At 36.8% G+C, this 24,738-nt stretch overlaps 1 protein-coding gene across 16 annotated transcripts in view; it reads right to left on the bottom strand.

Moving 5' to 3' along the window:
• The window catches only part of BICC1 (BicC family RNA binding protein 1), a 270,924-nt gene that overhangs the window by 9,183 nt on the left and 237,003 nt on the right, over positions 1-24,738 (bottom strand). For 9 of the 16 annotated variants that reach the window (XM_072756030.1, XM_072756036.1, XM_072756032.1 and 6 more), the window contains 13 exons: positions 24,188-24,382; positions 23,717-23,968; positions 20,790-20,921; positions 18,793-18,979; positions 16,786-16,947; positions 16,010-16,206; positions 15,740-15,872; positions 15,053-15,209; positions 12,823-12,988; positions 11,094-11,133; positions 10,542-10,696; positions 4,633-4,789; positions 1,525-1,685 (listed from right to left, as the gene is read on the bottom strand). In XM_072756030.1, coding sequence (XP_072612131.1) covers positions 1,525-1,685; positions 4,633-4,789; positions 10,542-10,696; positions 11,094-11,133; positions 12,823-12,988; positions 15,053-15,209; positions 15,740-15,872; positions 16,010-16,206; positions 16,786-16,947; positions 18,793-18,979; positions 20,790-20,921; positions 23,717-23,968; positions 24,188-24,382 — 2,094 coding nt within the window. The remainder of the gene's footprint in view (positions 1-1,524; positions 1,686-4,632; positions 4,790-10,541; positions 10,697-11,093; positions 11,134-12,822; positions 12,989-15,052; positions 15,210-15,739; positions 15,873-16,009; positions 16,207-16,785; positions 16,948-18,792; positions 18,980-20,789; positions 20,922-23,716; positions 23,969-24,187; positions 24,383-24,738) is intronic. The other 7 variants (XM_072756039.1, XM_072756033.1, XM_072756035.1 and 4 more) reach the window with 1 other exon arrangement.

Below are 24,738 nucleotides of genomic sequence, written 5' to 3'. Positions count from 1 at the left end.
TTTTTAGAAATTCTATTAAACAGAGATTCTCTATTTCAGGGATCCTCTCTTTTTAAAGGGCAAGAAGCTTTGAGGGCCAAATTATCTCCATTACAACTATTCAACTCTGCTATTTTAGCTTGAAAGCAGCCATAAACAACATGTAAATGAACAGGTATGGCTGTCTTTCAGTAAAGCTTTATCTAAAAAATCAGGCAGTCCTGCTGACCCCTGCTCTAGTTAATAATATTAGATAAAGGCAGCCTGGTTTCATATTATGTTTTCTTCCTTCTTCGAGTATTTAGGTAAGAAGTACCTTTAATCAATTTATTTCCGTGCTTCTTTAGGTAGCAAATAAATATAGATGAAAACAAATCCAGAATATCATTGAATAACACCTAATCTTTCACTTCAAAACCTTCTTTGTCTAGACAAGTTAAAATACTTCTGTCCTTGTACTTCTCAATCAACTACCCTTGTCTAACCACCAAAACTAAATAGGTAAATGCAATTTTTTAATGCATTGATGAGGAAAATGTTATTCAACTTAGAAAATCCTCATTTAAATGAATACTAATTTAGATTTAGGGAAAAGAAAACAAAATCCAATACACACATGACAACCTTTTTTGGTGTTAAAAAACAAAAAAATTCACCAATTAAACTTAATTAGTTATTGAACCATGGGTAATACATTAAATTTATGATATAAACTGCATAATAAAAATCTTAGATTCTTTATGATGTATGTGTGCTTGGGAATTACTGACTTAATCAGATGTTCTCTAACATGAACTAAGTTAAACAAGCATGAAACTTAAACCATGTCTGGATTTGAAAAATACATACATTTATTGAAATACTCTAATTTTGTTGCACTGGGTTAGCTGTGCCCTAGTAATGGGACATCATAGGAGAAAGAATCATTTTTAGGTGTTCTTCTCTTCTGGTCAGTGTGTAATAGGCCATGGCTGATCACTCTGACCCAAATCCATAGTAGTAATGTTTCAGAAGACATCTCATTTCCATCTCAGTTCAGGCAAAACCCAAACAGTAAATTAATGAATAAATTAACATAAAAAAGCATATTCTATTTTCTGGAGGAAAAGATTCGGTAACATGTGACAAGGATAGGGTCAAAACCCACCATAGATATTTATTTCAGATGCTGTCATTTAAGTGCTACAAATAAAGATAATACAAATTAAAGACTGAAATTATCTTAAATATAGATTTTGTTGCTGACGGAGCCGTGAATCAAAAGTTCTTGTGAATCAATACACTGATTAGGTCTTTAGCTAAGATTGGTGAAGGTGTGTTTTTGGGAACACAATATTTTATATTTCTGCTATCCTGTGTAACTAGTTGCACTAAATAAATAAGAAATGAGATAATACTTTTCTTAACAGCAAAAATAAGTTACAAGATTTTAATAAATGCTCCGTGAAAGCACAGCCACAGGTCAATGAGTGATTTCATTCTAGAAACCATCATACATGCAACCACAATGAAGATGCCTGGGATAATAAACAAATAGTGACTGACCTCTTGTTGCTGGAAGACATCTGTGTATTTGCCCAGGCCCAGTTTGCTAAAGAGCTCAGGGAGGTCAGAGCCTTTGAAAGAGCTGTTTAAGTTACAGCCATTGCTTCCTGTCAGTGAAGAAATGCAGTCCATGTAATTGCTACTGCTGAGATAGTGCTCCGCTGGAAGGCAAAGGAGAGATAGGCTTGAAGTGTAAATGCCCAGAGACAACATAGTTTAATTAAAAATTTTAATCACTTGAATATTTTAGATTTCATTGTTGGGCTGAACAGAGCAGTTGCTGCAGAAATACAGCCATTCTTTACTGAAACATTGGCTTTTCATTAATGAAACACTGGTTATTGCTTCCAGGGAGGCTCTTGCCATTAAAAAGCTACACTTGGGAGGCAGCAAGTCAGCAACAGTGCCTCTGTAGTTAATAATCATTAATCATCTTCTCCCTAAGCATTCAGAAACATTTGCTCTTTATAATTGATTTGATGTGAATTAAACGAGAAATTGGAAGAAAGATCCCTGGGATACAATAAAGGTATGCAGAGTTACTGTAAGTCTGGGCTCCTTTTGGAAAGCAGGATGGCCCTCCGAATCCACACTTGTGCTTTCCTGTGGTCAAAGGAACTACAGGATATTGCAACATGTAAAATCTCAATTCTGACAAAAATATAATTGGGCAGTCAGTTCACAAAAAAGAGCACTTCTATAATTAAGAGCAAACATGAAGCGTAAGAATGGTGCTGGAGTTTCTGAATTTAACTGATGACAGAAACAAATCTGTCTCTTGAAAAAAATTCTAAGACAGCATTGCTGAACTTGCGTTGACTCTGTGGCTGATTTAGTGGGCAAAGATTTCTCCAGATTGTCTATGGTTCAGACCCAATACACACATTACTAGGTGATGGACTCGTGAGCCATGTCACGTACTTGACCAAATACTCAAACATCTTCCATAGATGCTTGGAGAACCTAGCAGAGCTCTGTAGCCATCCCTACTTCCCTGACCAACAACTGGCTCTGGTCCATGTGGGAATTCTTCCTCTTAGATCGAAGCTGCAGCTTCAGGAAGGATTCCCAGATTGATGAGGGTGGAAGATGCACACCTAGTTAATTAGATACATCTAATCTCCTTTGGTTAATGCATTCTCCAAATCTAAGAATCCTGTTCTGCACTGTTCTGTGTGCCACTAATCACCTTCTCTGGCCATTTTCATCTCCCGATTGAGAGTGTATATACTTTTTGTATCTCAAGTGGAAAATTTTCCTGTTCAAGTTTCTCTTTCTCTTAAAAACAGATGGTTTAGGGACACCTGGCTGGCTCAGTTGGTGGAGCACGTGACTCTTGATCTTGGGGTCATGAGTTCAAGATGCACAATAGGTATGGAGCCTTCCTAAGTATTTAAAAAAATACATATGAAAAAAATAGATGTTTTATTTTTTGTGGGGAGAAAGTGTACAGAAAAAGACCCATGAGCCAACCCTGAGGACCTTCCACCACTTAAAGGTAAGGACCTAAAGTCATCAACCCAGTGAGATGCTGGTTTGAGGCTGACACAATGCAGAGTGTGAAGAGCAAACAGGAGTAACCACGGGAGTTGACAACATGAAGGTAACTGGCAGGATGACCATATTATTTACTGTCCAAATGATATATTTACTTTCTTTGAGAATAAAAGAGAGTGTTACTGAGAATCACATGGAAACAACTAGTATGACCAGAGATGTCTGTGGAAAACCAAACAGTGGTGTCTTTGAAAAGGGTTTCAAGAAAAATTACCTAAAACTGTGCTGTTGAATACAGTAACTACTGGCCAAATATAGCACTGAGCACCTGAAATGTGGGTAGTGGGAAATATATTATAAAATCTGTTCATACCATATTCTGAAGATTTGGTACAAAAAAGAATGTAAAATATCTCTTAAAAATGTCTTTATACTGATTACTTGCTTAAATGATAATATTTTACATATATTGGATTAAGCAAATACATTAGTAGAATGTTAAAAAAAACTAGATGTCTTAAAATAAAATATTCTTAGTGGTATATATTATGGCACATAATTTCCTTTATATTTTTTTATCTTTTTATATTTTTGTCTAAGCTATTTGTAGTTTCTATATCCTCTTTTAAACTCCTTATGTTCTTAAAACATCTGACAAAAGCCAAACAACTGGGTTCCTTAATCATTGCTTTTAATTAATGAGTTCCTTTTCTTAACCTTAATCCTGAACTTCAATGCAGCTAAATTGTATAGTCGATTTCAATTATCCAGTGTTAAGTGAAGGGAAAGGAGCTAAAGACAGAAAAAGAGAGGCACAAAACAAGTTTATATTGAGCTACAGAACAGAGATCGTTTGTGATTACTATTGTCAATTCTTGTCTGCTTACCTATTTTATTTATACAGCCCAGAGAGTATGGGTGCTGTGACAGAAAAACCACTGGACTCATTCTGAGTCTCAATCACATTCATTGAAAGCCAAAACTTCTCTGCTTTAAACTCTTTTCTCTATTTATGGCAATTTGGCTATATCTTGCCAGTTTAAAAAAGTCAGATCTTACTCTTCACCTTTAGTAGCTATCCACTAGGCAGACTTATTTCTATGTTCCAAGATGCTAATGTGATCAAATCCAGCTCAACTCCTTTATATCCCTTAATTTTCCTCATCATCTGGACCTTTGCATGAGCATGACTCATCCATAATTCGTTCAACAAACATTTACTGAGTGCTACTAAGTGTCAGAACTGTTAGACATTTGGGAAGAAATAAATAAGGCACAGCCTAACAGAATGTTCAGACATGGACACAAACACAGGTAGTAAGTCCTTGCTGAATGAATAAATGTTTCCTAGCTTGTGGAGCTCAAATTCTCCACAAGGATAAAAGTATAACTTAGCAGTGAAAGCACAGACAAAATGCAGTGGAAACAGAGAACTATGCCACCTACTTAACCTGGAAAAGCAGGGAAGGCTTCACAAAGCAGGTGGCGTATAATTATACTAAATACTTGAAGGCAGGGGGTCCAGAGTTTATATTTGAGCATCACCCCAAGTCAAATAGACAAATTCCAGGATGATTATATCTAAAAGTATGATGAAAAGTCAAAGCTCACTTGATTTATTTTGTTTACGTTTGGGGCTGCCAACAGAAGCTGCAAATTCACTAGGACTCGGGGGTCCTATTCCATTTCGGTCCCTCCAGTTATCAGATTCACTTCCACTTCCCAAGTGTTCACGACTGTTGGACCTTGAGAGGGACATTGATGAGCCCTGTAAACAGTCAAAGCCAGAGGAAGACATATTTAATAAGGTAGGTTTCCTGAGACTTGAGAAGAAAAGAATCTACATTAGACCATCACCAATTACTTCTATTGTTAACCACCGCCGTTACCCACACATGCTGACTCTCAGGAAGAGTCTGTGGTACCTGTCTATATGGCCTATGTCCTCCAGCCACCAAGGACACGTGGTAATATACACAGTGAAGTCTTTCCCCTTCATTATCAGAGTGCTCAACAGAGTTCTGAGAGCCCCCAGTATAAAAGACTTGCTCCTATAAGGTTTGGAGCAGTGGATACTAAGAGTCCTCTCTATTTTGGGGAACCACAAAGCAAATATTCCATCTGGTATGGCAGAGATTCTCTTCCTTGGGCCACCTACAAAGGACACATGGGAAGAGATGTGGCTAGACCCAATGCTTTCCCAAGAATAGACCTTCCAGGCTAAGTGAGTCAGAGTGGAGAGAAGGCTGCCATCTCTTCCATGTTACCTTCATCCAAACAATGATAGGATCTTTCCAATTAATTACAAATATCTGGGAAAATTTACCTTTTTAAATCCCCCCCCCCAATAAAAATGTAAAAGATCTCAATATTTGCACTGAATTTGCATTTATTTACTCAGTCACTGGCACTTTATACTATATCTACAGTATTCAAGTCAGGATTCTTGGATTTTCAAAGTAGCATATTTGTGGGGGAATTCTAAGAGAATCTTTCCCTATTCAATAAACACTAAATCTCACAGCAGCAAAATCACGCCTTCCCTTTTTTACACTTTTTTCTTCAAGTTATCATGAAGCCATACTCCCCAGGTATTCCACTGACTCCCTGTAGCCTTGTAGGATCTTCCTCCCCTTTTCCACTCCAAATGTCACATTACCCTGGGTTTGGCCCTAGCATTCCTTCTCATCTTTCTCTATACTTTCTCATTAAGGAATCTCAGCCTCTTTCAGAGCTTAATGACAACCATGACTTCCAAACTTTTACCTTCATATTTGACTTCCCTATTGAAATTTATAATCACGGAACTGCCAATCTGACACTCTATTTTACTGTCTTGTAGGCATTTAAACTTAAGAGTGCTTGAAATTGAATTGTTGATTACCCATCCCCATCAGCTGCACCCACACACACTCCTCCCCCAGAATTCCTGTATCTCATATCCAGTTCTTCAGTCAGAGCTTCTGAGCTGTCCTTGTCCCTCCTTCCCCTACCACATCAAATCCATCAACAAATTGTATTGATGTTATTTCTAAACATATCTCAAATCTACCCACATCACTCCAGGTCCACAACTGTCACCAAGAGTCTCCTTATGAAAATTTTATTCTACTCTTGCCTCCTATGCCAATATCCATTTTCCATCAAGTACCTGGGTTGACTTTTTAAAAGCAAACTAGAACAAATGATACCTTCTGTGTAAAGTCTTATAATGCTTTTCCAGTACTTTGCCATGGGCTAAGGTGGTCCCTAACTGATCCTCTGCCTCTCTCTCTCTAACTCTCTGTCTTCAATACTCTACCACCCTACCCAACTTCTGCTCCATGAACTTACCAGCTGGTTCTGACTTCAGGATGATCATGCCAGGATGATCAAGGCCTATTACCATTTCCCTAGATCTTCACAAGGCTGGCCCTCTCTTGTCATCTAGATCTTAGCTTAAATGTCATCTGCTCATAAAAGCTTGCTATGACAACCTAATCTAAAGCAGTCTCCGTTTCATATTTATCAGGGATTTTTATTACCTAATGACTTATTTATTTTTTTTGTACCTCGTTGTACCCATCAAAAAGAAAGTCCTCTCCATGAAACCAAGATCCTGCATTCAAGCACTGTATCCCTAAAATTGTGTACAGAACACAAAAGGTGCTTAATAAATATCTGTTGAATTATTGAATCTATGAATACCTTTTCCCTACATCTATGGGATGCCCTTAGCTAACTTTTGGGAAGGAGCAGAGGGAAGGAAGGCTCCTGAGATCAAAGAAATGGTGTTTTTAGTGAAAACCATCTTTAACATTGTATTTCAACCAAGATAAATCCAGTGTGGCAAAGAGAAATAAGAACATGCTCAGAACTGGCAATTAGTCAATGAGATCATTTCCCCAATAAAAATTTTAAATATGTGTATATTTAAAATTCTGCATCTAAACTCTTTTTGAGTATAAAAGTACATTCACCTAAGATCTAAGCAGACTTAATGTACACAGCTATATCAGATCTGGCTAAACATGGTGATTTCTAAAAACATCAAGTAAAATACAATCTTGTGATATCTACCAGTTCATTATCTACTCACTAAAGTATTACAAAATACAGTTCAATTCCACTTTTGGATTTTTATGACCTTAAATCAGACAACCTTATTACTCTTAGTGGTAAGGAAATTAAAAATCATCTTTGATTCCCAATGCCTATTTTTATTTGCTTCAGAGAATATGTAGCAGAGATGGTGGCAAGCAGAAAAGGAAAATCCCAGACCTTTTGTAGTTCTGTTGATGTGACAGAAATACTGCAGGTCAAAGCAGCCTTTCATTCAACCTTTTGTGTCTCAGTATATGATCAAGGGTCATATTTTCGAGTCTTGGAGAAAACAAAAAATGTCTCCAGCTGCCTGTTTCTTATCTGAAGGATCTCTTTGAATAGGCTAATTTTTCAAAGCTGCCCTAAAACTGGAAACAACTGCTCAAGTCTAGCTTCTCAGAAATTTGAATAAAAAGCTCAAAGCATCAACTTCTTGCCTCAAGAAAGCTTCCTAGGGCAGAAAATTCCGTGTGCCTTGATCCCTGGCATACTGAGGGAGCAGCCGATGCCCATCAGAACCCACTGACTAAACATGCTTCTTTTCATGGATCAGCATTCCACTTGTCCATTTGGTTTTGTTTTGTTGGAAGAGAATAAGGGGGAAAAAGAGTATTTCTTGCCACCTTCTAATTTCAAAATATTAGTGCTATAAGCAGAGATGTGGTCAATCCTTTAATAAAAGGCTTTGAAGTTCTATTTTTCCCCAAGTCCTTCTCTATCCCACCCTATCCCCATGTCCTAACCCAAAGAAGCAATCCTCAGTGCTCAGTTTTTAATTCTTCTGAGTTATAGTAGAATAAAGGGAAAATCATACATGTGCAGATAGCAACTGCTGCATAATACTAGACCTTACTCTTGTAAAGGACCTTTCCATCCCCTTTCAATGAATTTGGGATGCATGAAGAAAAGTTCAAGTTCCTACGCAACAAGGAAAATCTAGAATAACATTACCAAAAAAAGCTTGGTTATATCTTTTCTTCAGTACTGTTGAAGGGGTCATAAATAAAAACAGGTTACATGGTAAAAGCCCATGCCCTGATCTAGCTGGTCATACCCTCCCCTCTACCTTCCAGTGAACAGGTTGCTAGATGTTACCAGGAGAGTAAAACAGGCTAGCCCATGATAGTCAAAGCAAGAAAAGTCACCAGAAGGTATTCAGACACTGAGTTGGGACCTTGCATATTCCTGCCATTTCCTGCCAGAAACTGGTCTATTCATCCTTGGACAAGTGCTAGAGCAGAAGCATCTTTTAGGTTCTGAAATAATTTCTGATCATCCTCCTAGTGTTACACCCCTTTAGAGCAGTGTTTCTAGAAAGGTATCTGCATCAGAATCATACTAAGCTTTTGTTGAAAGATGTAGGTTCTTGGTTCTTAGTTCTTGCTCCCTATCTGGTAAACGAGATCCTGGAAGAAGTATGTGCATGTCTACCAAGCTCTCCAAAGTAAATGTTGTACCAAAGTAAATGTTAAGTTACAGCAATATGGTTCTAGATCATTTACTTATCACTTTTGCTATGTATCCTCTTGGGTTAACCACGTGAAGTGTAAGAAATTTTGAAAAATAAACTCAAGTCCTTTCTGTGACACTATGGCCATGACCTCAAGTAAGACACTTAACTGATCAGGGCCTCTCTTTCCTCACTGGGAGCTTGTGGCTTCAAATAAGCTTGTGGATGAAAATGCACCATATAAATCACAAAGAAATAAATTATGTGATTTAAGATAATTGTTTCTAGATCATTATGTGTTTATACAATACTCCGAGGTATTTCTTTGGATATCAAAAAAAAAAATCTAGTTTCAATGTGCAGTAATACTTCCAGCAATAAGCTTTCATATACATAATCTCAACTTTCAGCCAGTGTGTGGTTTTCTTCAGGGTAAAGTTCTCCATATGAAAGAGCAGTAGCTGCTTAATATTACTGAGAATTTACCATATATCTTGTTACGTACTGGATGCTTTCTTCTAAGTCAACCACAAAACAACCCAAATTAGAAAACCGGTTCAGAGAGTAGATGTCACTCATCAAAGCTGTACATCTATCAGGGGTGGCTGTCAGACACCACAGCTCCTTCATTCGACCACTACATTATCAAAATGATCATCATTTCAACCAGTCATACTGCTGGTCTTTGAGAACACAAGTGACTTAGCATTTCTAGAGTAAAATATTTCATCTCAGAAACTACAGAAACAGATCAACGACCTAAACACTCCATTCTGCCAAAGGCAAGGATGAGTGAAACTGATGACCACAGGGGCATCAACTAAAAGCCTAAGAATTAGCACAGCAAGTTTTAAGGTCTCTGCCAACAAAAGGAAGGCTTATTTTCTCTGAGAGCTATAATGGCAGAAAGAGCAGTATGCCTCCTAGAACCTCAAAATTTTTCATAATGTTCCTACATTCTAGCTGCTGACAGTAACTTCAGTCTTTAGATACAGTAGCAACCTGGCAGCCTATAAGTCTGACAATAAAATTCACAAGAGACTGTTCTTTTTAGTATTTTCTTTTACACTTAAAAACAATGGAAAAAAATTGCATGTTTGCTTTTGCCTTTCAACAGTCTAATTTATTGCAAGGAAAATTGCTGGAGAAAAGAAGGTCAATCTACAATTGCTAGTTATTAGACTAACAATTATGAAACCCTTAACCAGTATTTGTTTTTCAGCATACAGTGTTCTATTTGAACACTGTGATTCTTGGATTCATGATTTTTATCCACATTTGGGTTTGCATATTCTACCCAGTACTGTGTGTGCATGCATGTGCTCTGATTCCACCCCACCTCAGAAAAGGCTTACAGCCAAAATTTGATACTGTCAGATTGAAAAGGCCTTGCTTAGCAAGTCACGTGCAGCATGGCTGAGAAATATGGAATGCTGGATCCTTTCCGCATGCAGCAAGGATGCCAGCTTCCCAGTCTTACCCTGAGCAGTGCAGCCAACATCTGGGAAACATAAAATTTTGGAGCTCTTGTTTATGATATTTCCTGCTGTGTTCCTGGCACATCTGAACATGCTAAATTTTTTAACTCGTATCTGAAAACTTATTCTTGTTGAGTATTTGCCTCTTCCCCCCTATGGTGGGCCTGCTAGTGATACCCTTAAATAAAGGGATTCTTTATAGATTTTTATGGAATATTACATCTGTCCTTTGCTTAATTTCAACCACACTCTATCATTTGTAACACTCTCCCCCCAACAAAAACACATTTATCCAAATTTTTATCTCTTTAACAGTTGATCAACAACTTTGAGGAAAGTTACATATAGACCATAATATATTAGATTGCATTAGTTTGATTGTAATATGTTTATAGGAACAGAAATTAGAAAAAATCACAATGAACTTTTCCTTATGTAAATAAAGAATGGTACCTCTCATTTTCTGAGAGAATAGACAGGAAGAATGGGTAAGACATGACTCTACGAACCTCAAAAGTGGTTGTCATTGTGGGCTTATAGGACACATGGTTGGCCCTTCTCAGCTCCTTTATAGTTTCAGCTGGCATGGATTTAGAAAACCCCAGGCCACTCCAGGTATTTGTGGGTGTTCTGACTTCTGTCACCACTGGTTTCTTTAACATAGCTTTGGGAAACAGCATATAAAACAAATGTTTGGTATTTTTAAAGTTTTTCTTAAATAAAATATTGATGAATGTTGTTTCTTTGGTATGAATAAAGAGATTATCACCGAATATTATTTCTTAACATGAAATGCCAAAATGCCTTAAAATATATTCACAAAACACCTTATAACAAAGTAATAGTAAACTGAAAAATGCTACATTATTTCTTAATTGATCTAATGCTAATGTATTCAACAAAACACATTCATTCCCAACTAAATTTCTGCAACTTGAACCTAAATATTCTAGGTTTCTCTTTATGAAGGTCCAATTTCTCAATTCAACATAAATGCTAGAAAACCTTTTATGGGTGTTCTAGAAAAAAATCAAAGTATAGATCATTAACATAGCACATACCTTTGGTTGCTAATAGCTTCTTTTGTTCATAGTCAAATGCCTGGAAATAAAACAGAAATTATGTTTATTGCCAGTCTATCCAAATGTCTTGCCAATACCCTGTAATTAGAGAACAAAGGTTTTGACTATAGCCCATGAATCTGCCTGGGACACATGCTAAACTATGCACCATAATGTGACAGTAATGTAGTATAAGTATGATAACTTTAAACATGTTTTCAAACTAATTAATTAGAATAAGTTAACTAGTTCTGACATAAAAGTGACAAGAATTAAAAATTTTCCTTCAAAAGGGAAAAAAAATCCTATTTACTGTGAGTATTTAACACACCAGGACCAATACATGCTAAAGTAGAGTGAATAACTAGTAATAGCCTAAATTTCAAAATAACACATTACTAAAATGCTTTCTGGTTATCTACTGGCCTCTTGGTTCTCCACATCCCCTTCTCACTTAAGTAAAGCATGGCCTGAAATGGGATGATGTTAAGATAACTTATTAAGCCTAATTGGCACCGTCTTTGCTTTTGAAGTGAGATAAATGTCAAATGTCTAGCTTTGATCTGTAATGACATTAAGCAATACAGTAAAATTAAACCTAGTTACTTTTTATTGTACCAGACCAGAATGCCACCATTCATTCTTCTGTTCACAGTAAGTAAGTGACTTCAGTGACAGTCAGATCTACCAGGACCAAGGTAGGTCATTTTGAAGAAAGCAGACAGAGCTACATCTCAACTCAAGCCCAGTGTTCTCAGCTCTCCAATCAGGGACTAACTGAGGCTTGATTTAAGAATGTCTCAAAGGCCTACCAAGAGGGCCAAGAACAAACTGGTGAGAGCTCTTTGATTCTTCTAGGAGGACTATACCATCATGTATAGGGTGCACATAAAATTTACAGTCTGAAACAGGGTATTTCTAAGAGTGAAAGGTGCTACAAATAAAAATTAGGCCAGAATTATATAAGTAAATGGTTGATGCAGACAAACTAGGATGTGTGATTAAGATCATGACAGTAAATCAGGAGAGCTAGATTTTTAGATAACACAGTTTGACAATGTTTTTGAAATCCTAGGTCTAGGAACACCTGGATGGCTGAGCATCTGGCTTTGGCTCAGGGTGTGATCCCAGAGTCCTGGGATCGAGTCCTGCATTGGGATCCCCAAGGGGAGCCTGCTTCTCCCTCTGCCTGTGTCTCTCATGAATAAATAAGTAAAATCTTAAAAAAAAAAAAAAAAAGAAAGAAAGAAATCCTAGGGCTAAAATCATCAGGAATATGTAGCATCTACTTTCAAAAACCTAAAGTTTTACATTAGTTATTTTGAACTATCTGAATTATACCAAATTTATATCCATTAAGTAGGTAGAAAGATATTATATTTATCCAAGACTATGTTATGAGGCAGTAATACTTAAAAATAACAGCCTTCTACATTTATCTAAACTTTAAGTAACAGAGGAATAGTATCATTTCATAAGACATAGTGACATAGACCATTTTATGCCAATTTTAATACAATACTTTAAATAATTTTTCTCACTTAAGCTAACTTCTGCTTTTCATTTTTAATGTTTATGGCAAAACCAATTCCTATATATTTAAATTTAATTTTGACTAGAGTGCAGAAGGAAAACCAAATTTCTATGCTATTGCTAAATACTCACTAATTCTCCATTCCCTAACCCTACCACCCTACATTTGGGTGAGTCTCCCATTTCTCATCATTACCTGCATGTTGACATATGATGGGCGTGGGGCCAAGCGAGCTCTTTCAGAATTTTGCTGGGCGGCTGCAGCCCTCTCTGCAGCACGCTCACTTCCGGGAGCCTTCTTGTCAGCCAAAGGGCTTTCTGTGGTACTCAGTTCAGGGTCTGAGAGCAACCTGTCAGTGCTGCTGTGAAACAGTTTGGAATTTAACACTCCATGTTTATATACCAATGTACTGAACGTTTCCTATGTGCCACACTTACTACATGTTTACCACTGTCAACTATTTACATGCATTATTTAATTTAATCTTCACCACACAGCTCTGAAATAGGTAGTAGTATTATTCCCATTTTACAGATAAGGGAAGTACTTTACCCAAGTTATACCTCTGGTAAACAGTAGAACTGGAATTTTAACCCATGCAAATGACTCTAGCGCTGGAGTTGAAACTATTTCATGATACACTTTCACAAACATTATATGCAGTATGTATGGCGTATGTCTATGGTACATATGGAATAGACATACCATCAAGATTTCCAATTTGCATGTATCAAAGAGATAGCAATGACTCACACATATGCAGTCTAAGCAGAAACAAGTCAATCTGCAAGGCATGCAGATGACCCAATTCCTGTGTGTGAAATGCACATGGTATTGCTAACAAACCTACTATGATACAGGTATCAGATAAATAAATATTTTCCAGCACCCGCTCAGGGTGCATGGATGAACATAAAAATGCCTCTTAAAAGAGAAAAAAATGATCTGAATTACAAGATTAGTAATGCCCTATACATGCACCTCAAGTTCAAATCCAATTGCATGTTAAGCTCAAGTAAAAGAGAAATAAGAAACAGCATTAGTCAAAGAGTTGATCAGATTCGTTTATTCTTTTATCATTCACTATCCCATTGTTCCAGGGGAATTCAGAGGAATTTAGAACAGGCTTTTGGAATATAAGAGGAGGAGCAATGAACTTTGTTTGCTTAACAAAAGTTCGCAGTGGCTTCACACAGGATAACAGAACTGGAATTTAAAGGGCCTCTGCAGGCTCTCCAGTGTAAAGGCCAGGAGAACAGCATAAGCAAAGGAAAGGAAGCAAGCAATGTAGATGATTGGTGTATTTAAAGCCAGAGTGTAACAAAATCAGACTTTTGTGTTCAAAAAAACTGCTGGAACAAAAATAAAGGACTGTTTGAGCAGCTTAAAGGGTAAGGGGCAAGAGAGACCACTCTAGAGGCTACAGCTTAATTCAGATGAGAGGTAAGTTCAGAACATATTTAATGATGAAAGGAACAGGCATACCCTTCAAATGCTTCCATACAGGGAACAAGGCAAATTTACTTCCCCAACCTACGTTGAATAATGTTCACTGTGGCTACCAGTACCACGTAAAGGAAAACACAGATTAAAGCAGATCTGGATGAAATGAGAACAAGAATAATTAACTGACCAAAGAGTTTATAAAAGCAAAACAGATTTTGGTAAGAACAACAGGAAGTAAAAACAGAAAGGCTATTTTTGTCTGAAGATACTCTCCTCTGTAAGGATATATAAGAAAACTAGTAAGACAGTAGAGGAAACTGGGTGGATGGAGATGGATGGGAGCAAAAGTTTCCAACATAGAAGCATTTCACTCACTGTATCACCTTTTTTAAAAAACTGTGAATAGACTGCCTATTTGAAAAAAATAAATAAAAGAAGAAAATAAAGTAGGGATAACACATTTGTAACTGTGCTACAGTAAGGGAGAGTTATAGTTAATACAATATATGTATTTATACTCACTGTGGTTTGTAATACATAAAATCATGAAGCTGTCAAGTATTTATTACCAAAGTTAGCAATTAACTACTTTGGAACAAGGAAGCCATAGTTTAAGTTAGAAAGTCAGGGCAAAACAAAGGAGAATTCGCAGTGGGAAAATTTCCCCAATAAAACTCAGAAAGTAAATACTGCCCTGCTCAAGAGCATTTTCAGAGCAGCAGAGATGGTTTAGAGAATCCAGACATAAACTCAACAGCTACAGAGAAGAGAGAGGACTGAAAATTACCAGATGCTCTTCCTTAATACAATTTTTAAAAGGAAAAAGAAAAGATAGTTATAATGAAAAATAAAAAACACTCTTGGAGAAGATCAAACTTACTTGAACCAAAGAATACCAACTACTGAGTTTAAAACAAATCCAGCCTGTTACACATTTTCTTTCAAAGGGTCAAGGACTTTTAAAGATTAAAATACATACTGTAAGTGTGAGTTTTTTGTGCCCTGCAACAGTTCTACTGTCTGCCTCTTGGCACAGGAAACTTTGGAGGGACCCATCATCTGTTTCAAGTCACCAGCATTCCCAGAATGGGAAGGACTTCGAGGCATGCCTACTTCAACAAAAGCATCGTTACAACCTGCAGAAGGGACAAAGTGAAAATCCAAATGTCACCTTATCATCAACAAACCACCTGCGATGGAAACAGATCAGAACCCAATTCAAAAGAGACCCAGGCATAACAGCTTTCAGCTGCAAAGAAGACTTTAAATTCAGGCTGTCTCAAATTTCATTCAAGATGAAATCTAAGGAGAAGACCCTCACATTTTTAAAAGATTATTAGGGGTGACAGGGTTTTAAAAAAAGAAATATTTGGAAAAAAATTATATGTATACATTTAATAAATTGATGCTTTCCTCTTGCACAATTACATCCACTTTAATTTAGGAAGTGCCAATGTAATGGGAAGTGATTCTTTCTGTGGAAAGAATGTGTTTTTAGTTTATCTTTCCCTGTGATCTTTGGAATTTTATTCAAGATGTCTTTCTGCATACTTGAGGCAGGATGCATCCTAACTGGTTAGCAAAACCAACTTGAAATCACCACACAGACTTTACAACCCCCTTTATCCAAGTAACAGACCAGCATGAAGTTCAGAAGGAAAGTTACCTTCTGTGGGGTTTGATTTGGGAGATGCCTGCTCAGGTCCAGTTGTCTGTCTAGATGGATCACCATGATTCCCACTCAGCACTTTTTCTCCAAGTGATGAGGTGGGTATTGCACCATATTTTATATTTGGAGACTAAAATGATAATAGAAAATAACATACAGATATGGTCACAATTCTAAAATTCACTTCAGGTGAAAGTTTATACACATCATCAGTGGCTTATCTCTTACAAACAGCATAGATCACACTACTCTGGCAAAGGACATTACCTGTGCATGTCCATTTAAAGAAGCAGAAATTTTTTTGCCTTCTGTCTGCATAGTGTTGATATGGACATCAACAGGAGTCAAGCCAGGAGGAGGAGATGGAGCTGTGTGCCCATAGGTGGGCACGCCAGACAACAAAATATTAGTTAATGTGGCTTGGGCAGTGGATGGAATCATAAGGTGTGGTATAGCAGAAAAACCTACAACGACATTTCATGGCAGATATTAGACAGGAAAAAACTCAAATTCAACAAATACTACTTTATTATTTTTAGTAAAAACAGAAAACTTCATTTTTGTTGCTACAAATTTAGTAGAGAATTCAATTTTGATACCTCGCTATAAATAGGTTTAACATTACTATAAAAACACAAAATAATGTTTAAATGGAACAAGAATATTTAATCTAAGCTCTTTACTGTACTGATGAGGAAACTAGCTAGATTTATTATGCCCATATGACTACCAAGCACATTTGTCCAACTGGAACTACATTTCTTCATTACCCGGTCAGTGAGCTTCAAGTGTCTTTGCCACTGCTTTCTGCTCATCATACTCTTTTTCTTGATCTGTTTGTCACGTCTGAAGATTATATTCTACTTTTAATGAAAAACTCACTGCTTTGTCATGCTTCATTTTAATTTACACACTGGGAAATTTCTGTTTAGCTGCAGTATACTTTGAACCATTATTTTTCCCTAGGGGAAGAGAGCCACTAGTACATTTTATTTAAAAACTGATATCTAACATGTCTTTGATTGTACTTAAATGATACTCACCTGTGGCACTTGAAGTGTTAGCAAGTGGGGGTGCCCATAATGTGGGGCTGGGTGTGCCAGAACTCGGACTTTGCAAAGGACTGACTGAGCTATTAAGAGCATTCAAGAGTGAGTTTGGGCTTGTTGATGTGTTTAGAGATAAGGTGGTAGGCCCCAAAAGACCTGCAATAAATGAACGTCAAGTCAATATGCATAAATTCAAGACTTAAAAATACAGATGGCACCATATTGCCATTTGGAATGCACACTGATATAGTCTGATATTTTCCAAGTACAAAATGAGTGGCAGATTATCTTCCTTCAAATATTCACAGGAAATATTGCATGATACAACTCCAACACAGAACCCAAACTATCTACAAACAGATGCTGAAGAAAATGGAAGACAGGTGTATGCAAACCAGGGAGGTGGTCAGGGTCACTGAGCAATGCCAGCTGTTTTGTATCTATTGCAACTGGCCAGGATGAACACATTTCTGCTCAAGTGGAAACTCATTTTTATTTCTCTGCATAACTCACTTGTTTTCTGTTTCCAAACAAACTGTTTCCAAACCATGTACAATTAGCAGAGATTAGGGGATTTTTTTTTCCTACATAGAATGACTACATTAGGCCCATTTATGGAGAGGCCGAGCTACCTGGAGCAGTTTTTGTTCATATGTTAAAACAAAAGACTTCTCTTTGGCCCATCTCAATGAGAATGAAAACTTTTCTGAGAAACAATTTTTTTGTTTGTTTTTTGCTTGTTTTAAGGATTTAATGTTTGACTTAAATAATGAAATTTCCCTTCAGGTATTTAAATATATTCTAAAGTAAAATATGAAATTATATAATTTTTCAGAAATATTTAAAGTATTAAATATTACAAGATAGGTAGAGATATAAAAACATTTTAAAAATTGAGTAGCTGAATCTTTGCTCACTTTTTTTCTCTCAAGAAAGGAAGAACTTGGTTCCTGCTAAATTATCTCACTGGCACTTCCTAACTCACATGCATGTGTTATGATTGTTCAGATCTCCGGTGGAAGAGACAATTTTGGAAGATTAGGGGCCAAGGGGAAAAGAGATTCTCTTTACTGTAATGATTTCTAGACATGGCTATCTGGAATCTTAATCACATTATAACCATATTATAATTTTTAAAAACAAGAAATAGCTGTTAGAAAAAAATTATAAAAGGCTGAGAGTATTTTTTCTGTCTCAGATCAATACTGAATGAGGCAAAATTATTTTCTAAATTTATTACATTCACTTTTTATATTAAGGCTACTGAAAAATGTGCAAAAAGTAGTGAATCTAGGATAATCACAATATCGCAATGAACTCTAGCCTGTAAATAGGAATCCATAAGTGAGGTGGTACATATCACAACCATGAAATGCCTCACCTCACTTTCTCAAAGAACTAAAGCAATGAGGGGATGATGCTCTTTCATCTTCTATTCTTTGCCTTAAATATAAATACAGGTCCATTTGCTCCATTTGCTCCTCTTGGTAGCTGCAGGCTGCAGGCTAGATTTCCTTTGGACCTGGACAACACAGTTCTGACCACTGGGAATGGGGGTTCAGCTCGTTTTCACCTCCCCCTTCGCTACCCCTCATACAGATTTCTAATTATTTTTTGAAAAGCAAACTGGATAATCTTTACCTCTAGGGATGGATGGCAATATTGCAAATGCAAGAGAGAACAAACACACAAATTATAGTCAGACTGCTCACTTTATTCTCATGGCATTCTTAATTTAGAAAGCAAACATAGCTACTGAAAATAAAACAGTCGGACCTTGATTATTTATGCCAAATAAAAAGAATCTGGGTAACAAAAGTCTATAGAGTCTAACAAACCTAAAATGGATTGATGTGAGCTTTGTTGCTTTTTCACCTAATCTTAGGGCCTGACAACGGAAAAAAACAGCCTTTAAAATGTAGTCTCAAATGGTAGAAAGAAAGCAAACCAGCTAAGCAATCCCCCAGTGACTGAGAAGCACTATAATAATAAATTTTATACCTAGTCCAGTGAGTCCAAGGCCTGCTGAAGCTAAGATGTCCAGGCTGGGACATGCCAGGCCGGCAGGGCATGATGCTGGGGATGGGCTGGTTGCTATGGTAACCCCACTGCTTTCAAGTCCGAGGAGACATTTCCTTGCTTCATACATATTTAAGGCATTTCGCTCAACACTTTTCACAATCACAGACTATGAAAACACATAATGGAAAAGAAAAAGGTGACATGCAAGCAGTATACAATGAACTGGGGAGTGGGTGAGAAATGAATATGGTAATAAAGATTCCACTCAGGGAATATATTGATGTGGTTTTAAAAATCAACTAAAAATTCTGTTTATTTCTTATATTTACTCCTGTGGTAAAATCATGAAAGGTTAGTTATAACTTACTGAGTGTGCCTTGTGTTCCAGGCACTGGGATAGAAGCTGTATATAAATCTAGATGCTTGTCGGAAACCTTCTGGATGGGAATTAGTATTCATATTCAGTGAGGATAAAGGATCTACTCATGGTCACAGCCTAGTTGTGGAGGAGCAGCGAGAGGACTGGACCTCAGGCTGTCTGCCTCTATAGCCCATTCTCTTTGCATCCTCTTGCTTTTACATTAAAGCCTTCTCCCCTTTATCTAATCTTTACAAAACAACTCAAACTTGTCACTATATATAGACTACATAATAACAGTCACTTAGGTTTGACATTTATAGTCTGCTAGTTAACTAAAAGACCTTGAGGTACCACTATTCTTCACCGATGGCATATCAATGGCAAAGCTTATGGTAAAATAAATTTCTAAACAATATATTTTTTTTCTCAATGGACTCATCTAGAAAATTGGACGCGTAAACTCAAGAGGGAGAGCCTCCAATGGGCAATAAAGAAAATTTGTGACTGAAAAAGCAGTTAAAGCAGTAGTCAGCATCGGGGCCAGCTAAGCAGAATTAAATGGCCATGGGATGCTACAAGGCTCTAGAATTCTCACTTGCAATCTATCTTCCCCTGACCTGTTCTCATTTCTTACTGAAATCTAGGGGTTCCTCTTGTGCCTAACCCTCCTTATATGCACTGTCTCGCCTGTCTTTATCTTCCAGTCTTGGTATCCACAGTGACGCCAGTTAACTCAAATAAGTTAAGCATGAAGCTTCAAGATACATAAAATTAATGTCCTGTTCTCTAACTTAAAACTCAGTGTATCACGTTTACTTAGAATCAAACCTATCTTTTCCCAACCAGTTGTGCTTTCCATTTTTTAATTTCTATAAAATAATAGGTATCATGGCATATGTATAATGACATAATATAAATGATTTTTATATATGTAAATACATAAAAACACGGTGTTCAGTGTCCAACTTAAGAAAAACAATCATGCCCTCTTCAAAAGAAGATAGGATTCTAAGTGAACGTGATACACTGAGTTTCAACCCTATCTTATCCCATTAAATTTTGACTATACATGGAATTATTGAAATTTTGCCATATCTTAGAGGAGAGGTTCCAAGATAGCTGAACTGGGGACACTTCATTATTTACTTTTGATTATCATTATTAGCTTATAATTTCATTAAAGAAAATGGACATCTATTATTTAAATCTCCAGGCCTAGCAGAGTCGCTCACAAAAAACACGTAAACTAAATATTTTTGAATCACATTGGATACATACACATACACACTTAACACAATGTGTAGCCTTATCAACTCTGATAACTTAATAAAGCTGAAAGTTACCAGGTTGCAAATTAATAAAAACACATATTCTCTTTCTCATACACTTGTAAAAAATAATCGTCATAAAAATGGACTCCAAAACCAACACATAAAGAAAATGATCAATAATGAATGTTTTTACAAACTTATGTATTAAATAACTAAGTATAATATATACTGACATATATATAATACTTAATTCCATGTATATGCAAATACACATTTATATGAAAATAAAACTATCTAGAACATAATATGATACGTGGTTCTCTGGGTCCAGACTGTGAACCAACCTTGCTTGGTTGTTTTGGCTTTGGTTTAATACTGATGAAGACATCAAGCTGTTCCATCAACTGAGCAATGAACTGTGGATCAACTTCAATTTCTTCCTTCATATCAAACATCAACACAAGGGGAAGACAACCCTAAGAAGTGTCACAATAGAAAATACAGGAGGTAAAATATTACTCATTTAAACATCTAGTAATTTAACATGCCTACAAACAACACAAAATTCTATGGACTGGAAGAGTTAACCAAAGTAATAAAGCTAATCCCAAAGCTCGGAGAATTGGGGTGGAAATAATGCTGAGAACACAAACTACTTTTGAATGATAAATTACACATGTCTGAATTGCCTATTGGATCTGAATTTTTTACCCACGTCCCACCTTGGAAAATTCCTCCATTCTCTGACTTCTGTTAGTGATGCCAGAAACTAGATCTTGAACCACATCAAGGGTACTGATCTTGTGCTTTTGCTCAAAGACTTACCACACAGGTTATTACTGTGTTCTGAATGAAATCTAAACATGTATCAATCAGCACTTAAAGATCTCCCCATTTTGGCCCAGCTTTGCTTGTGCAATCATACGCCTGTATGTCCCCACATCTGCCCCTTCCTCAGGCTAGACCAGCCTCCTATTTGTCTTTTTTTTTTAATTATTATTTATTCATTTGAGAGACAAGAGAGAAAGAGCACAAGCAGGAGGAGCAGCAGAGTGAGAGAGAGAAGCAGGTTGCCCACAGAGCAGGAAGCCCTATGTGGGGTTCCATCCCAGGACCCTGGGATCATGACTTGGGCCCCAGCCAGATGCTTAACTGACTGAGCCACCCAGGCACCCCTGACTATTTTTCAAACAGATACTGTAGTTTGCTCTCCACTAACCAAAAGGCTTCTTCACCAGCTCAAGTCCTACCTCTCCAGCCTTACCTCTTTCCTGGAGTAAACCGCTACACTGTTTCTTCTCTTAGCTTTCTCACTTTTTAGCTCTGCAGTAGTCAGCACTTGGGTTTTTTCTCTGATGCTTTCTTCCTGGCCCCAAATCTACTAAGTATAGGAATCCCATACCTGTACTGATTCTCAGGATACTCAGTACTAGCCCATTGATTGCTGGGTTCTGTACGTAAGTATCAGAAGTAAGTCAAATACACTGAGATTAAAATGAAATCACTGTGTTCTATGTTCCTTGTGAATAAAGGTAGTTTTTGCATTTAAAATGTAGGTTAAAGCCTTTTCTTAAGACATTATTTATTTATTTGACAGACATAGTGCACAAACAGGGAAAGCAGGAGAGGGAGAAATAGGTTCTCCACTGAGCACAGAGGCTGATGCAGGGCTTGATCCCTGGACCCTGAAATCATGAGCTGAGCAGAAGGTAGATGCTTAACTGACTGAGCCACCCAGGAGCCCCACCTTTTATTTCTTTTAAAGATTTATTTATTTGAAAGAGAGAGAGAGAAAACGCACACATGCATGAGGGAGGGGAGAGGGGCAGAGAAAGAGAAACTCAAGCAGTCTGTGCTGAGTGTGGAGATGACATGGGGCTTGATTTCATGACCCAGAGATCCTGACCTGAGCTGAAATCAAGAGTCAGGCATTAAACTGTCCGAGCCACCCAGACACCCCTACGTTAAAGCCTTTTAATTTATTCCTGTCTTCCTCACTTCTTTCAATATTGTGCAATAATGTCTCATTGCACAATTATATATTTGATAGTTATGATCAAAGTATGAATATGAATTCCTAACTGTACCGAACATCTGAAAAAGTTCACTTAAAATAATACCTAAAGAAAAAAGAAAAAAGAAAGTTATGAAGAGCAATCATAATAACCTTTGGAAACACATATGCTACCTAACTAGGTATATATTAAAAGTATCCCTATAAACTAAGCTTGGCTAAAAAAAATAATTCACAACAAAATAATTATATATTATAATCCTTAATGATAAATTTTTTCAGAGGAATGGAATCAACAATAAAAATTTGGGTTTTCTGGGGCACCTGGGTGGCTCAGTTGGTTAAGGATGTGACTCTTGATTTTGGGTCAGGTCATGATCTCAGGGTTTTGGGATCCACCCCGTGTTGGACTCTGTGCTGAGCATGGAGCCTGTTTATCATTGTCTTTCACCCATTCCCTCCATTCCACCCCTCCCTGCTTGTGCTCCTCTCTATCCTAAAAAACAAAAACTAGATTTTCTGAAACTTTCTCAAAAACAAATTCTGTGAGTTACTAATAGCAAAGATCACATCTGAGGCTTACTATTTCAAATGTCACTAAAGGTCAAGTTCTTGAAGAGAAGACAACAGTGTTTTTTTTTAAAATAAGAATATTTGTAAGTTCACATTATGTCAATCCATTTTATTACTATGTATCAAACTACACACTGTTTTTAAAATGAATATAGGAAGGACAGAAATACTGCAAATTTTAAATCAGGAGCAGTGTTGAATTACATAACTGCTATTTTCTTCAGTGTATTATGACTCAAATTCACGACTTAAATCCCATTTTTTTAAATTGTATCAGAAATCTGTGAAATGTTCACATTTCATGCTACTGAAATTTATATTTTTAAGGATAAAAAAGGTATTTTTACTTTTCTGTTCAAACAGAAGACTTTGTCAAATGCAAACCAATACTGCATGTCAGATGAAAATAATCAATTACTTCATTGCATCCTCTTCTGTGTTTAGTTTAAGTAAAAAAAATACTGCAAAGAAATTACTCACCTATGTAATAAAATTAAGCTTGTGAGGTACTACACACCTTACTCTTACTTTATTTCCTTTTACTATGAAACTTTTTTATTTAACAAAGCTTCCAAAGTATTTTCATAAATACCACAGTAGTAAGGTATGTGCAGCCAGGTATACTGTACCCAAAGAAGTAAATAAAATAAAATGAAACCATAACACTAATTTCAGTAAACCTACCATGAGATATTGCCTTGCAAGACAGACAGACTCAATGGTGCCCTGGAGGTAGACGGTGGATTTCTTTTGTGGATTACTGGGGTCAGGAAAGTGGATCTGAGCACCTGTTCTTTGCATGATATGTTTTATGTTGCTTCCATTTCGACCCATCATAAAGAGATGATGTTGAGCTGCAATATCTAGTTGCGTGCTCACAGGAATAGCTGATGCCAAGCTCCCAGCGAGATGTTCCAACAGTGTGGCAGTTCCTTCCTATGAAGAAAGGGTGGGAAAGGAATAATCCTATTAAATAACTGTCCACATACAAGGAAAGACTCCACTGTACTTCTAATAGCTATGGAGAAATTCAACACATTCTATAAACCAAGACAATACAAGGGAAAATTCTGAAAAATTAGTTCAAAATCCTTTAAAAATAAAACTCGCATAATCTGTACACTTACAATGTCCATAATTATCTCAATTGCTTACCTTCACAGCACTGGTGTTATTCTGAGACCCTCGTACTATTACAGTAGCACCATACATTCGGGAACGCTGTTTAAATGACACTGAAATGTTGTACGTTTGTGATATGTGCTGAATTGAGGGGGAATTAGGATCAGGAACTGGTTGAAGAATCCCAGCGATTGGTAGCTCAAACATCAGCACCAAAGGAAGCAGCTCCTAAATGAAAGTATGAGAACCCAAAGCAGACAGCTGAATCATTGCACATTTAGACATGTGCAGAGCTCATTCTTTTCTGAGGATGGAATTCTAAAACATATATTGCTTTTATTACAGACATAAGCTTGGGTAGCCTTTATAAAGTTTCTCAAATGAAAGGAGTCTTTTGTGAAATCTGAGAGTTTTGTGACTTAAACTGCCTGTGGCGTTCTTCTTTGGGCCTCTTTTTCATCATTTCAAAATCATCAGAGAAATGGAGTCAGGTACAATCTGGAATATCTCTAACAAACACTTTTAATAGACTAAAACAACTTCTGTCACTATTTCCTAACTACTGAACATATGACTTGGTTATA

The sequence above is a fragment of the Vulpes vulpes genome, chromosome 4 (genome assembly GCF_048418805.1).
Source record: "Vulpes vulpes isolate BD-2025 chromosome 4, VulVul3, whole genome shotgun sequence".
Taxonomy (NCBI): Eukaryota; Metazoa; Chordata; class Mammalia; order Carnivora; family Canidae; genus Vulpes; species Vulpes vulpes.
This window is presented reverse-complemented; position numbering and strand designations above follow the sequence as displayed.